The following is a 16,083-nucleotide window of genomic DNA, read 5'->3' as shown; positions in this document are numbered from 1 at the left end:
TATGGCATTATTTTGCTGTTTTTTAATTATTATTCTTTTTCCCGAGGCAGAGGATGATGGAAGACTCCTTATTTTTCTCTCCGCTCCCTATATCCCTTACACCCCTCAGGAGAGAGCAGGAAACCTGTCCCCATCTTCCTCTCAGCCACTTAATGCGCAAGTGCAGCTCACCAATCTACTTGCCTCTCTTTTTTTTTTTTTTCTTTTTTTTTTTCTTCTTCCTCTGTTGCTAGCTAGCTCCCTCCTTCTTTTCTTCTTTGCTCCACCCATGCAGTCGCGCGCCTTTGCTGACTCTCGGGGAGGCGGGGGAAGAGTATGGGGTTGTGTCTTTGCAGGAGTTGCTTCCCTCGCGGCCGCAGAGGCATAACGCAGCAGCGCTGGGGCCTTGTGGAGTTCCTTTAGGCGCCCAGAGGGCTGTTGTTCGGGGTCCGTCTCTACTGTAGAAATCTTCCCCTCGTTCCGGCTCTGTTCTTCAGGCGGAGGCGCGGGGAGGGGGAAGTCGCTGCCACCTCCCCGGCGGTGGGCGGGGGTGAGGCTCAACACGATGGCGGCCGAGGCTGAGGAGGGCGGCTCGGTTAACTCCGCCGGCGTGGCGGGAGCCGTTAGTGGAGCTGACTCGGAGCACTACCTCACCTTATGCTGGGGCAAAGAACTGGGGCCGCAGGGGCCCTTCCTGTTGGGCTCTGGCGGGGACAGTCCGGGCGCCGGCCGTCCAGCTTTGTGCTCGGCGCTGGGGCTTCTGGCGCTAGGCTCTGGGCCTGCCCCTCTGTCCGGAGGCGGTGGTGCCGTGACAGCAACTGGCCAGGGCCAGGGGCCGGAGGTGTCCGGAGGGGTGCTGCCCTCACCCAAGCCCAGCACTGTTGCCTTTCCTCCGCTGCCGCCACAGCCACCTTCCTTGGCGGGAGGGCTGGGGACCGTGGATGAAGGCGACTCGTTGGATGGGCCGGAGTATGAAGAGGAGGAGGTGGCCATCCCGCTCAACGCTCCCCCCACGAACCAGTGAGTAACAGCGCTTTCGTGCCCCGCCGGGCGCCCACCACCCCTGGGCGCTTCCCCCGTGGGGGGGGTGGGGGGGCGGCGTTGGGCCCCCACATTTTCTCAGTGGAAAGTGTGTGTCAAACTCCCATGGAAGTGTCGTAGAAGTTTGTAATTAGGTTGTGATTGGGAAGAAGAGGCAATTGAACAAAGAAACTTCAAGTCTTTATTAAGGTTTTTGTTATGCTTATCCTTCCATTAGGTTAATCGGGATTCCTACAGTGCTAGTTATATAAATAATCTTGCACTAGAGGCACAGCAGTTCTGTGTTTATATCTTGTGAAATAAAAAAAAAATCAGATAATGTTCTATAGAGCTCATGTAACTAGTGAGTGCTCTAAACGTAACCTTTGGATTTAACAGTGAACTAACTCTACAAAGTCTGCGGATTTATATAGGACGGTTGCAAGGCTTGTATTGGAACAGCCCTCAAGCAGGTACCTTATTCTCCCCAAAATGAGACAGTTTCAGAGGCTTAAATTGCTTATGTTGGTATCTAGAAATATGTTATTCCTGAAGTTACAGAAAGTATAGAGAATAACAGGGTTTCAAGATATAGGATGGCAGATATGTTCAAGGTATAGGTCAGAGTTCATCTAAAAACCCCTCTGAATTTGGGTTCATTTTTACCTTCTCTCATAACTCCAGTGTCAGAGAGTTAACTTCTGCATTATTTCAGGTATTTCCAAGATTTCAGAAGCTATTACAGTTGTAAGGAGGAGCTAAACTGTAATATTAAATGATTTTTTTTTTTTTAAATTAATCTCTCTAACCTTGACAGACTTTCTACTAATCCTGTCCTTTTTAAAAATTCTTGACTTTTTGTGTAAGTTAATAAAGATTAAGGCTTTGTTTTGTGTAGATAGTGTTTGAATAGTCTTAAAGTTGTACCCTTCCATAAAGAGCTAGCAATATAATCAGACAGTTTAGATAAAGGCTGAGGTGGGAAACAGAAGCACATAAAAGTGAGGTTACTTCAGTATTGTGTATTAAGTCAGAGAGATATGGAATTCTGGTTTTCTGAGTTTTTTTCTCTGAAAGATCAGACTGCTTTTTCTGTTAGAACTGGTTATTATGTTTCTCAGAAAGTAGGTGGTTTTTTAAAAATATTTTTAGAAAGAGGGGTAATTCTTGATGAATGATTGTGTATTTGATGCTAAGTAATTGTTACTACTTTCACAAATGTAAGTGGATTTTGCTGTCAGAGTATTGTCTTGTAACCCATATGACAGCATGAATGTTAACTTCAGTAAAAGAGGATACAAAATTTCTGACAAAAAGCATGTTCTAGGGGGAAGACTGTGAAGACCCTAATTTTCTGTATTGGTTGATGAAACTACTTTATTAAGACAAAAGGGATATTGAAGTCTTTGCATGACCAGCATAACTGTGTAGTTGAGTATTTGCTCTTGCGAATACTTAAATATAAAAACATCTAATCAGTAAAATAGATTTTAAAAAATTGATTCAGAAATTTATACCTCCATCTACTTAAATGTTTTTTTCTTTGTAACTTATCCTTTTTGACTTAAAAATAATTGTTGGCTAATTAAAAATAGTCAGAAACCTTTTTCTCTTTCATGCATCTGTTTTAATACAAAGTCAGTTTTTTACCATTCTCAGTTAAGTAATTTAAATTAGCCATATGTTGACAGTAACTTGCATCCTTTCAGTCCTGATGTTTTATTTTGGAAGCCTCCTTTCTTTGTAATCTTAACATCTGCTTTTATAGAATTGAACTCTTGATTTATTACCAGAACAAAGATCCACCACCTTAATATTATAAGCAAACACCTAATATACTTCCTCTTCTCTTTTCCAAGTACCTCAGGAAAATCAGAATACATCTTAATGTGATTTCTTCAATTTTTCCAGCAGTGGGAGGAGCTTGTCAATATGTAACAGATTCTTTAATTTAAAAATACTCAAAATCGTAAAGTATGATTGATATTTATCTTTGATCCTTGTAAGGGCCTAAGGTGGCACTGCTAAGTTATAGGTTCAGGATACAGTAACAGATGCAAGACCAACAACTTTAGGGATAAACAAGCTATTGTTAAATATAGGCACAGTAATACATACAGATCAACAGTACAATTATCTATGTTGTTACAACAATACATCCAGTAATTCAGTAGTACGATTATCCAGGTCAAAACAACAGCAAATCTAATAATTTACCAATACTGGGCTAAACTTAATATCCATGAATGCAAAGTCTTACATAACCATGATTATTGGGCATGGTGGCATGCAGCAGGGCATGACTTCTTCAGATGAGTGACACAGACCAGCTGATGGGCTCGGGGAATTCAGAATTCCCTGATTGCCTGTCCCCTTTAATTGTTGAGTTGTAGAAGCACTATCTGGACATGTTAACCAGTCATCACACATCCTACCTCTGTTCCAGTTCTATCTGTAAGGCAATGCTAGCCCCACAATCCTGAGTGAGACTGACTTAAGTATTTTCTGTTCAGTGTGTGTTTTTTCATTTGAGTATAGAAGTAGCATGTTTATGCTGTAGCTTAATGGTAGACGGGAGGCATAGGATGCTAGGGAATAGAGAAGATATATCTTAGCATTGCATTAAGATGGCAGAAGCAGTTCCAGTATATTCCAACACAATTCATATTTTCATATAGTGTTTCTTTAAACAGTGATTATCAGTTTGAAATGGAAATCGGTTGAAATAAAGATATTAACCTTACAAGATGAAATAGGTTGTCAAAATAGTCTTGTTAAAACAAAAATCCTACCCACAGTAGATGTATCCTTACAGTCATTCTTGGTATCTGCTGAGACAACATATTAGTGAGAAAAAAACCTGTTGAAAATAGAGAGCTGGGTAGAGAAATATTAAATACATGTGGCTTGAGTGAAAGTAAAAAATGTTTTGTCTAAACGTAGTGTGAAGTTATAGTTTCTTCAAATGAGTCTGTCAGAAGTAGCAAGTCCAGAGTTCTACAGTATTTGTTTATTTCAGTAGCTAATAAGAAAACAATGTTTTTTCTGAAAGTGCACAGTTTTACAATAATTATCAAAGGCCATACTCCATACCAAAGAATAAATTTGTGTTGCATTGAAAACTGAGGGGAAATACTATTGGCATGTTTGGACTCTACAACCTCTCTGGGCAACCTGTGCCCTATACTCAGTCACAGTAAAGAAAGTGTTGCCTTGCGTTCAGACGGACCTTTCTGTATTTCAGATAGTGCCCATTGCATCTTGTCCTGTCACTGGGCATGAATGAAAAGAGCTTGGCTCTGTTATCTTTGCACCTTCCTTTCAGGTATTTATATATGTTGATGAGATCCTCCGAGCCTTCTCTTCTCCAGGCTAAACAGTCCCAGCTCTCTTAGCCTTTCCTCATGGGAGAGATGCTCTAGTCCCTTCATTATGTTTGTGACCCTCTCCTGAACTCTTGCCAGTATGTCCAGGTCTCTCCTGTGCTGGGGAGCCCAAAACTGGACACAGGACTCCAGGTGTGGCCTCACCACTGCTGAGTAGAGGGAAAGGATCACCTCCCCCAGCCTGCTGGCAACACTCCTCCTAATGCAGCACAGGATACTCTCAACCTTGTTCACAGCAAGGGCACATTGCTGTCTTGTGTTCAACTTGGTGTCTACCAGGACCCCCAGGTCCTTTTCTGCAAAGCTACTTTCCAGCTGGTAAGCCCCCAGCATGTGTACTAGTGCCTGGGGTTATTCTTCCCCAGGTGCAGGATTTTGCACTTCCCCTTGCTGAACTGCAAGAGGTTCCTGTCAGCCCATTTCTTCAGCCTGTTGAGGTCCCTCTGGATGGCAGCATGACCCTCTGGCATATCAGCTGCTCCTCCCAGTTTTGTGTCATCTGCAAACTTGCTGAGGGTACATTCTGCCCCATCATCCAGATCATTAATGGACCCAGTATTGACCCTTGGGATATACCACTAGTTACTGGCCTCCAACTAGACTTTGTGCTGCTGACCACCACCCTATGGGCCTGGCTGTTCAGCCAGTTTTCGGTCCACCTCATCGTCTGCTCATCCTGCCCATACATCAGCAGCTTCTCTATGAGGATCTTATGAGAGATGATGTCAAAAGTCCTCCTGAAGGCTAGGTAGGCAATATCCACTGCTCTCCCCTCATCTTCCAAGCCAGGCATTTCATCGTAGGAGGTTATCAGGTTGATCAAGCAAGACTTCCCCTTGGTGAATCCATGCTGACTAGTCCTGGTGATTTTTCTTGTCCTTCCAGGATTAGCTGCTCTATCACCTTCCTCAGGGATCGAGACGAGGCTTACTGGCCTGTAGTTCCCTGGGTCCTCTTTATTGAAGACATTTGCTTTCTTCCAGTCTTTGGGCACCTCTCCCAACCACCACAGTCATTCAAATATTATCGAGAGTGGCCTTGCAATGGCATCAACCAGCTCCCTTGGCACTCGTAGGTGCATCCTATCAGGGCCCATGAGCTTATGTATGCCTAGTTTGCTTAAGTATTCCCTGACTTGATCTTTACAGAATCAAAGAATGATTGGAGTTGGAAGGGACCTCTGGAGATCATCTAGTCCAACCCACCTGCTAAAGCAGGTTCATCTAGAGCAGATTGCACAAGAATGCATCTAGGTGGGTTTTGAATGTCTACAGAGAAGGAGACTCCACAATATTTCTGGGCAGCCTGTTCTGGTGCTCTTCTTCGACCAAGAGTATGTCTTCCTTGCTCCAGCCTTTCCCCCTAGTCTCTGGGATCTGGGATTCCCGAAGGCTGGTCTTGCCAATAAAGACTGAAGCAAAGAAGCCCTTTTTGTTGCCTTTGGTGGAGGTGATCCTTGAATATTAACCAGCTTCCTTGGGCTCCTCTTCCCTCCAGGGCATTATCCCATGGAACTCAAGTAGATCCCTGAAGAGGCCAAGAAAGCTCTCCTGAAGTCCAGTGTTGTGATCTTGCTTTTTGCCCCTTCCCCCCCCCCCCCGAACTCTGACATCTCGTGGTCACTGCAGTCAAGGCTGCCTTCAGACCTCCACATCCCCAATGCGCCCTTCCTTGTTTGTGGGTATGAGGTCCAGTAGAGCACCTGTCCTGTTTGACTCTATCAGCTGTGTCAGGAACCTTCTGGATTTCTCATGCCCTGCTGTGTTGTTCCTCCAGCAGATACTGGGGTGGTTAAACTCTCCTCCCCGCTTCTCCTCCATGGACGTGAGTGTAATTATAGCTGTCTGTAGCTGTGATGTAACTTGATTTTAGTGTATGAGCTTTCTCTTTTGTTTCACTGTTAATGTGGTTAGCAGGTAACCCTTTTTTTTTTTTTCCCTTCAGTTAACGAGTATCTCTTACTAATGCCTACTGTTAAACTGTAGAGGGAAGATAAAGAAACACTTTTTTTTTTTTTTTTTTTTTTTTCCTCCTTCCTTCCTTCCCCAAGTTTCTGGGTATTTGGCTGATTTGTCCAGATCTTATAATTTGTGTAATTACAGAACAGAATAGTATATGAATCTGGTTTTAGTTCTGTTTGAACAGATGATGTTAGAAATGCTATTTTAAAAGAATGGTTAGGAACAGCAGAACAAAACTGTACTTTAACCTTCTGTTGGAAGTGAAGCAGTAAGTAAACTGAACATAAGTACATGTATAAATGGAAGCTTCAAATTCAGAAAAACAGAAGGGGAACAACATTTGATGCTGGAAAAAGTTTGAAGAGGAATTTTCTGGATTGCGTGTAGTGTTGGTTTTTCTTGTCAGTACTTCTAATTAACATAGTTGAAAGTTATTTAATCTAAACAGTGAATAGAGACTCTTAACCTGTACTTTGTAAAGTTTTTATTCTATTGTGTATTATTTCCCAGAACTTCAACATGGGAATTACATGCTTCACCTACTGGCCTACCCTATGGAAAAGCATACTGTCATGTCATATTTTCACCTTTTATTTTTAAATTTTGTGGCTGGGGAAGAACACTAGTTTTGGTGTTGGGGGCATAGATCTCTTAAGCATAGGACCACATCTGGTGTTTCAGCCATAAATTCTTAGGATTCCTGCAGTAGTTTTTCTGTTTCCCCCATCTTCCTTTTTCCTTTAAAAAACAAGTAAAAATCCCCTTGGTATTTATCTCACTGGTGGGCACAGTAAGAGGATGGAGAAGGCATCTTATTTTTCAACACTGTGTTTGTGTTCCATAGAAGTATCCCAATGAAACAAGAATTCTGTGTTATTTTATATTTTTTCTGTGTTCCTCTAGATTGTGGTCTGCACCAATAAAATTCTTTCAGTTCTTGACAAGTTTCCTCTACTGTTTTATATACTTTCAGGCAGTCTTAATTTTTTTTTTTTTTATGTAAAACATTTGCTTAATCACTCTGGAAAAGGAAAAAAAGTTTGTGGAGTGTGTGTTGTATTTTTTTTTTTTATGGGTCTATCTTTAAATTATGTTTTATATGTTTAGAAATATACTGTTAATATTTGAGGACTGTTATTAGGGAACCTGCTTACTGAAAATTGTTGCTTGAAGTAGTCTGTGATTATGTCAGTGTGAATAGAAAGTACAAGAAAAGCTGAGGTGGAGAAACAGAGTATTATTTTCTATATAGACAATTTTCTTCCAAAATCCTTCTGAGAATTTATCTTGTCTTTTTTTTTTTTATTATTTTTTTTTATTCTTTCTAAGGTAGCTAACAGTGTTGCTTAACTTTAAAAAGGTACACATTACAAAATGGTTAAATAGTTATCTTTCTATTAATTATTAATGTATAGAAACCAATGTTGCTAAATAAACTTGTAAGCTGCAGTAACATTTGAGGAAAGGTGTAGCCAGCTTGCTAGGACACTCAGTGTACCCATTCAGTGTTCCGATAAGTTAGTTAGAAGTCTAATTCTTGCAATGATTGGGTTCTAAAATGTCATGCTCATCTTAATGTTCAACTTTATATTTTCAGCAACTACTTGGGACCAATTTAACATAGAAACTTTTTTTTAATTAAAGGTTGATTGTTTCATTTTGTGAGCACTGAAGTTGTAATACTTGTCCATCTTTAAGTGAGATTTGAGTTTATATAAAGTTTTTCTCAGGTTGGAATGTGTAGGTTAATGTTAAAGTATTTTAGCTATATGTAATCGTATTTAAAGAAGTTGAGCATGTAATTATGTAAATATTTGAGATCTTAGTTTGCTGTTAAGGAATCTTGTCATTGGCTCAGCAGGGGTGGGTATATGATTTTTCTCTTGTTAATACCTACTTACAGATATTTGGAAAAGGGTTTCTTTTATGAACTTTTCCATGGAGAGTATGTTTCTTTATTTTTCTGGGATAGTTTCCAGAAACTGAGGTTAATGATGCACTTAGGTTTAGCTACCATTTGATAATCAGCTCGGGAGTCTATGGTGATTCTGTGTAGTTTGTATAAGCAGTTTTTCTATAAGTAAAAAATAAGGTGTACCTGTGTTTGTTTGTTTGTTTGTTTTTTTCCTGTAAAATTATGCATATGTACATACACGTTCCCACATATGTAGTATCCCCACCAAAAGATATTCTGTCTGTGACTTGCTTGTTGGATTTTGTTTGGTTATTTTATAGATAACATTTATATATAGACATTTTGGTGCAGTTTAAGAGGAATCATAAATCAATTCCTTTTCAATGTATCCATCTGTTAGTAGAATAACTAACATTGGAGACTTTTTGCAAGATCCAAGCTTGAATATTGCTTAGTCCAGAAGATTAAGGAATGGCTTGCTTTGTCTCGTTCAAACTACACCCTTCTTACAAAGATTTCTGTACTTCCTGAGCATCTGTGGAGCGAGGGTATTTTTTGGTTTTTTTTCTACTCCTTGGCAATCTAAGGGATGTTAGAGAAAAGGAATGTCTTTATCTTTCCAAAAGCAGAATGTAACAGATAACCTCTGTAGTAATAATCTTATTCTATATGCAAGTCTAGAAACAATTTTTTATTTATACACACCCTCCCCCTCCACTAATTCATAGAATTATGAGGTTGCAAGTCATTATGAGTTTGACAGTTTACATCTTATTTGTTCTTTTAAACACACTTAGGTTTTTTTCATAGTTCTACATGCAGTTCTTTTATATCACTCTATTGGATTCAGTGCGTATATGGATCATACTCTGTACGCAATTCCCACCTGTTCTTATTGCAAGTGTGAAACATTGGACATCTATTGATTTAGGCATTGTTTCTGTCTTGGATTTTAGTGTATAAAGCTCTAAATTTCAGAGTTTTGTCTTTAGAGCAGCAGTTCTTCACTGATGAGATGTACCCCATTAGTGAGGCATTCTAGCATCAAAGATGAGGTGAGAGTGGAGCACAAAAAAAACCCCCAAAACTAACCAACCAAAAAAACCCAAAAAACAAAAACCAACCAAAAAAACCCCAACAACAAAACCCTAAAAGACAACCAAAAATACCCTCAAAGAACCCAAAAAACAAACCACCCTGTGCTTATTTAGTTTGGGCTCTAATCTAGAGCTGTGCTGCTGACTGGGAGATGAAAACAAAGATTGGTATATGAAGTAAGATTCGGTGCTAGTAGAGATAGGGACTCCATGTTTCAGTCCCTTGGAACACTAGTGTTGCTTCCAATGAGCAAAGCTGACTGAGTAGGTAGAATAGTAAAAGGATGAGGAGAAAGTCCAGGAAGGAGAAAGTCAAGTATACATTGGTACTTTTAATTAAATCAATGACAGACAAGACAGATAACACTTCAGAAATTCTTAACTATTGCAAACCAAAATCTGATGATTTGCACAACAGTATTAATATTGTTCCCATAGGAGCATTACTACTAGTTTAAACAGAAAAAGGCATATCTTTGACCTGAGGGCACAAGAATGAAGCATGTAAAAATGAGATACTTCTTGCAAAGAACTTTAATGAGTTCCAGAATTCATTTCCTAAACTGAGCTTATAGTAACGTGAGCTACTTCAAGAGCCTATTTAGCTCAATTTCACCTATTTATTGGTGTTTTATTTTGTTGTTGTTGCTTGTTTTGGTTTTTTTTTTTTTTCCAAAAGGCAATCAATGTTCCTTTTAGTAGAGATATATAAATCAGGTAGGATTGGAAGAAATCTTTTGAGTCGCAAAGCCTGATCTTATGCTATTGTTACATCTGTCTATTTTAAAGGTTATTACACTGTTTGTCCTTACAATACTTGAAACTTTTAGAACCTTGCTTTAATAAAGTTATTAAAATATATTACCTTTTGAATGTATGCTTATTTCACCTTCTGTCCTTGTTTACTATTTTTATTAAGATTTGTCCAGGTTTTTGGTTCATCTGTTTTGTGTAAGTCCATAGTTTGTGTATGCTCTGAAAGTATGATAATGACTGGTATTGTTAATGTGTACAACTCCCACAGTTAATGGCTTGGCACATCTGGTATACTGAGGAATGCCTAAGAGAGTGACTTTCCATTTTAGTTGCCTTTTTAGCAGCATTCTATTTTTGTACATACTGTTTCAAACAGATTTTAGAACAGGTAACTGGGAAAAGCAGAGTTATTTTTTATTAGGCTTATATTTGCTTTGTACCTCCACTTAGGAAAATGTATAGGGATCAAAAAAGGATTAAGAAACCCACTTTCCTAGAAGAGTGTGAAACACTTAATTTCGTATATACTGGATAAAGGACAATTGCTTGGCTTTTTTGGTCCCTCTCCCCCTTTTGCTTTTAGCTTCAGGTTAGTTTGAACTCTTGCTTTATTGTCTTACTCGTGCATCCATCCACTGTAGAAGTTGAAAGGTTTGCAGAGCTTTTTCTGTCAGGAATTTTTGTAAAGTGGAGAACTGCAAAGATACAGTTAAAAATTGGTAACTATCAAGACAGAGGAAGGCACCGAATTTAATAAAGTATGAGTGAAAATTAGTTTGATTTAATCTTAATGAATAATGTGCATAAAGGAAATAATGCAACCTTGCATGATATCTGCATAAATCTAACAAAGATAGGATATGGTGTTAAAAGGCATAGTTTGGATAAAAATGATGGTAAGAATGCAGTTAACGTTTTAGACTTAGAGAAACTAGAAAAGCTAAGATGAAGTTTGAATAGCGAAATTTGAACATCAACTCTTCAGTTATTTGTTATCGGGGATGGAAAGTAGAATAAAAAATAAACAAATGAGAATACAGGATATCTTGCTTGTTTTCTTCTGTCTTCATGAAGCTGTTCTTGAGATTCCTGTGTGCTACTTGAAATTGAAGATTTTTTTCCTGTTTCAGGGTAAACATATCTCTCCTTGCATAGCCTCAGGAAATGATAAGAAGATTTTGTAATGTATTGAAAGGTATGAAGGTGGTGATTGCAAATTTGTAGGTATGGAGCTTTGACCATGTCTCCTAGAAGTTCCACTCTCCTTTTGGATTTTGTTAAAGCCGTCAGGTATGGCTAAGGAGAAGAGTGAAATGGGTGTGGCATTTAATGGATTTTTCTACTTGCTATAATTTGCTTTTTAGACTGAAACAGGGAGGTTTCACAGTATCACAGTATGTTTGGGATTGGAAGGGACCTCAAAAGATCATCCGGTCCAATCCCCCTGCTGGAGCAGGAACGCCCAGGAACATGTCCAGGCGGGTCTTGAATGTCTGCAGAGAAGGAGACTCCACAACCCCCCTGGGCAGCCTGTTCCAGTGCTCTGTCACCCTTACTGAGAAGAACTGTGTGTGAACTGGTAGAATCAGTAGGTGAATGGTCTGAAATAACTGAAGTTGATAACTTAAAAATAGTATATAACAGCTCTATAAAAATTTTCTTTTTTTAAGAGGTTTTGAGAACAATGCTTAGCTTTGCTTCAATTCCTTCCCCCTCCCGTCATTTGATTGTTTGGAGTAGAAAAAGGTCTGATTAGGGTTTTGTAAATAAAAGAAAATTGAGGTAAGAGTAAGGAATGTTTGAATTATGAGTCTAACCTTGCAAGGGCAAATTATCATGGACTCCACGTAATCCAATATGAATTCAAGCGAAACCATTTATTACAGAAACAAGCCTCCTTATATATGCAGTTATTTCCTGATCATGTGTCCATGCTCCAAGCATGCATTAGCTGATTGGATATTGTCCATGTTCACGAGCTGTCCACGCGCCCGAGTCTCACTGCTAATAGGTCTGTTGATTTACGTCGTGTTGCTGCCCTGCAGCCGTAGAACTGCCCCCCTCCCACAGCAGATCTTATTTTCAGCTTGATGAGGTGGCCTTGAAATTCCTTTGGGCCTGGCTAGTTCAATAACAAATCTCCATCTAATAGAACCCCATCCACACATTAACTTCAAGAAAATCCCTCAAATCTCCCACAATTCCCCCTTTTTGTTTTTGAACTAGCCAGGCCTCCTTGTTTACAGCGCTCTGATTCATCTTTGAAATGCACTGCAACATACAATCACATGATTAACAACATAATTAAAATTAAATATAATGCAGTTAAGCCTTACTTAATAAGATCAAACAACTGCCCACCTATTCCCAAGCTTTTAAACCATTTGTCAAACCCCAATTCTACTATGACAGTCTTATTAACATGCTGTTTTAGTTTGTCTAAAGTACTATGAAGAGATTCAGAATGATCAGACAAGTTCATAACCATGACCTAGTGTCAAAAGTAAAAAAATCTATAACTGAACAATTTTGTAGAGTAGCATGCCTAATACTGTCAACATCTACTATTAATTGAGTTAGTATCTTAGAAGTTAGATTAACCTATTTAAGAGATCAACAGCTTAACTTTGATATGTCTCCTAAAGCTTTACCAGCTGCTAGACTAGGGAGAAGGAGTGCAGTAGATACTAGGGTAGAAATGTCTCATAATTTTACCTCATCTTTGCCTTGACTATCTAAGTGTAATATCACCCTTTTGGCTCTCCCGCTGTTTGCTCAAATTGCCATTCTCCACGGAAGGTACAGCACCTGCTTGCTAATGGGCTTCTAGACAGGTCTGTGAGCATCTCTAACATTGAATTAGGATCCACAGTTTACATCTGAAACAGTCCTCACAACTTATCTCCCTCCTGTCCATCTGCATCCGTTGAATCTTTGTTGTCTTTATTCAGCCATGGCTTGACCCATTTTGCGGGAATCCACTTCGATCCTTGGCCCGTAATGACACAAGCATAACCTTTTCCCCAGGTTACCAATTGATGTGGCCTTTTCCATTGACCATTAACTAGTGATTTGACCATAACTAATGTAGGTTCTTTCTGATTTAGCATGGTTTTGGGTCATATTTGGAAAGTGTTTCATCACATACAATTTTTGGCAATTGTTTTTGTGGTGTTTCCCCTATTTCTCCCCCTTTTTTTTTTTTTTTTTTTTTTTTTTTGTTTAAAAAACAGAAAAACAATTCAGAACCAGATATGTGCGTTGGATCTTGACTACGTACTCAGAGTCACAAATCAAATTTAGAGGTTCCTCCTTAAAAAGCTCTAAGTAATGTAAAGCTGTGCCAAGCTCTGCTAATTGGGTTGAACCTTCAATAATTAGTACAGAATGATGCCAGTTGTTATCTTCACACCGAACCACTACAGCTTTATGAGACTGCCCAGAACCATCAACAAAAACTGTGCAAGTATGTGGGATCAGACCAGATACACGTATGGTCTGTGACCTGATGTTAAAGACTTGCAGGTTCTGCAGCAATTTACATTTAGGCATGCCAAAAGCTGTGCTGGTAAGAAAACCAGCTGGTGCAATTTATAGACACATAGATTGCAAATAAAAAAAAAACAGAATTAAATTTCACAAATGGTACATATATGACAAAAGGATCATGGCCTATTAAGACTTAAATTCATTCCCTGCATTTTCTTGATCAGAGTGACAATTGGTATAGAACAGTCGGTATATCAGTTTGCTAGCAATGTCATCATACTGTCGCACAATAGCCACAGGTTGTTTCTATGTTGTAGCTATAAACAGACAAATCTGCAAGTCCAATCGAATGCAGCCAGCCTGTAAGGTTGTCATAAATTTATTCCTCAAAGTTTCCAACTCCATTTCGGCTGTCATATTTACTGGATATTGTTTCTCTTACCGGATCAAAGTCCTGTTATCAATGTAGTGTTTGCTTTATCAAAACATTGGCTGTTAATACCAGTGGAAATACAGCATTTGAAGTTTACTTGGATATTTCTCACTTGCAGGAAGCAGATCTGCACCATCCAAGCAGTTTATTGTGGGACGTGCAACTAAACAGAATTCTCAGAAAACGTTATTTGAGCTTACAATTTACTTAACAAATCTTGACCCAAGAGAGGTATGGGACTTTCTGGCAACTATAAGAATTCATGTATTAAAACTTTGTTCCAAATTTGGCATTCCATTGGTCTCAAAAAATGGTCTGTCTTTCTTTCCTTCCCAAGATCTCAAAAACTATCACGGTGAATTTACTAAGAAGTCTCTTACAACTACTTACCACAGAATAAGTCTATTAACAAATTTTTTGGTTTAATTTCCCAGTTTCATTAGAACTACAGATTTGCTGGGGATGCCTTTAAATTTCACCCTCAGGCTTCTTCATTCAGTACTACAACATCGCTGCAGTGGGGGGGGAGAAACCCCCCTTTCGCCACTTTAAAAATGGGCAGCCAGGTTTTTCCTTTTTTTTCTTTTTTTTTTTTTTTTCTTTCTCTTCTTGCTGCAGTTCAGATGTAGGCAAGGCCACGCAGGTGGCGTAATCGCTGGTATGAAGTGGGAGGCTCTGGCAAGCTCCTCGGTTACAATGAGCTGAGTTTATCTTGCAGCTTGACACAGGCCTCAAATTTATGTTCAAGCACAGGCCTGGGATATTTTGCTTTTTTTTTTCCCATTTAATTCCAAACATAATACATTTTATATGCAATTCCAATTAGCTCAACAGTCGTTACATTCCTAAGCCCCATTTACCTTTTACAATTTAAAGATGTCAAAAAACAGTATATTAAACATGAATCCATAATTCTAGTTTCCTAGATCCAAATCAGTTCATAACTTTTAAATACAACCCAATACAATACCATGTTCACATCCATCATAGCATTTAGGTGTGGTGTGTTTGTTTTTTGTTTGTTTTTTTTTCAATGCAAATCAGAGTTTAACAATTTAAATTCTTTTCTGATCTCAAAATTACTAGATAACAATATAAGCAATTACTCTAATGTGTAAGCATGCATCCTAAGGGGGAGCAAGGTGGTGTTTTAGCAGTGGAACCGGTTCCCATTTTGTTGTTATCTCCCCAAACAAAATTATTTTGGTACCAAATATATATATATATATATGCAAGCTAAAATACTGAGCTCAGATATGAAAACCAAACACGAAGTTCAAATATGCAGATGGATCACAGTTACACGTATTCAAGACAATATCTCGATTTTTGCATTGCAGCTTTGAACCGCTCACTGCTCAGCCAGGTGAAGGCACTGCTGGGTGTCCCTGACAAAACAGGTCAGTGTGCGCTGGAGCCCCATTGGCGCCCGCCCCCCCGCTGCTGCAGCGAGCCGGACTGGGCAAGGCTTTTATTAGTGTCTCATCTGGGGTGCTACAACTGTTATTCCAAAACCAGGATTCTTTACATGGTGTGCATACAAAAGAGCTAAACCCAGCACATCGAGATGAGACACAGCCTATCACAGAGTTGCACAAGTCTGGATATTGGAATAAAGCTAGCATGCTAGAAAGAAAAGTAACAGCTGTCACACACAATTTTACCATCACATTCATGCAGTAAAGAACTAAATTACTCATGCTCTTCTGTATTATCACAAAATGCACATTTTGAGTCCATGGATTCTCATGATTTAACAGTCTATGAACTTACTGTACCATATAACAGGCAAAGACCTATTAAACTGTAATATGCTTAAACAGATACCCACAAAGAAAACAGGTTGATGAGGAAAGCATCTTGCAGACTTCAGCTGTGTGTTATCAGTTAACTCTCTCTCAGCTTGTTGAAGTTCAAACCGCTCCGCCTGTAAAACTGTCTGAAATGGTTTAATGATCTCTTGTAGGGATTTCTTTTGTCCTGCTCTTCTCTCCTTAAAAGCAACATTAATTGCAACATAGTATTATACTTCAAGGTTCTATCCTCC

At 39.2% G+C, this 16,083-nt stretch overlaps 1 protein-coding gene across 1 annotated transcript in view; it reads left to right on the top strand.

The window, feature by feature from the left end:
- Positions 1-544: 544 nt before the first annotated feature.
- RASA1 (RAS p21 protein activator 1) overlaps positions 545-16,083 on the top strand; it is a gene marked incomplete at its 5' end in the record, with an annotated part of 97,788 nt that continues 82,249 nt past the window's right edge. Inside the window, one exon of the mRNA XM_080361771.1 lies at positions 545-999. Coding sequence (XP_080217897.1) covers positions 545-999 — 455 coding nt within the window. The remainder of the gene's footprint in view (positions 1,000-16,083) is intronic.

This window comes from Nesoenas mayeri (assembly GCF_963082525.1).
Source record: "Nesoenas mayeri genome assembly, chromosome: W".
NCBI classification, from domain to species: Eukaryota; Metazoa; Chordata; class Aves; order Columbiformes; family Columbidae; genus Nesoenas; species Nesoenas mayeri.
This window is presented reverse-complemented; position numbering and strand designations above follow the sequence as displayed.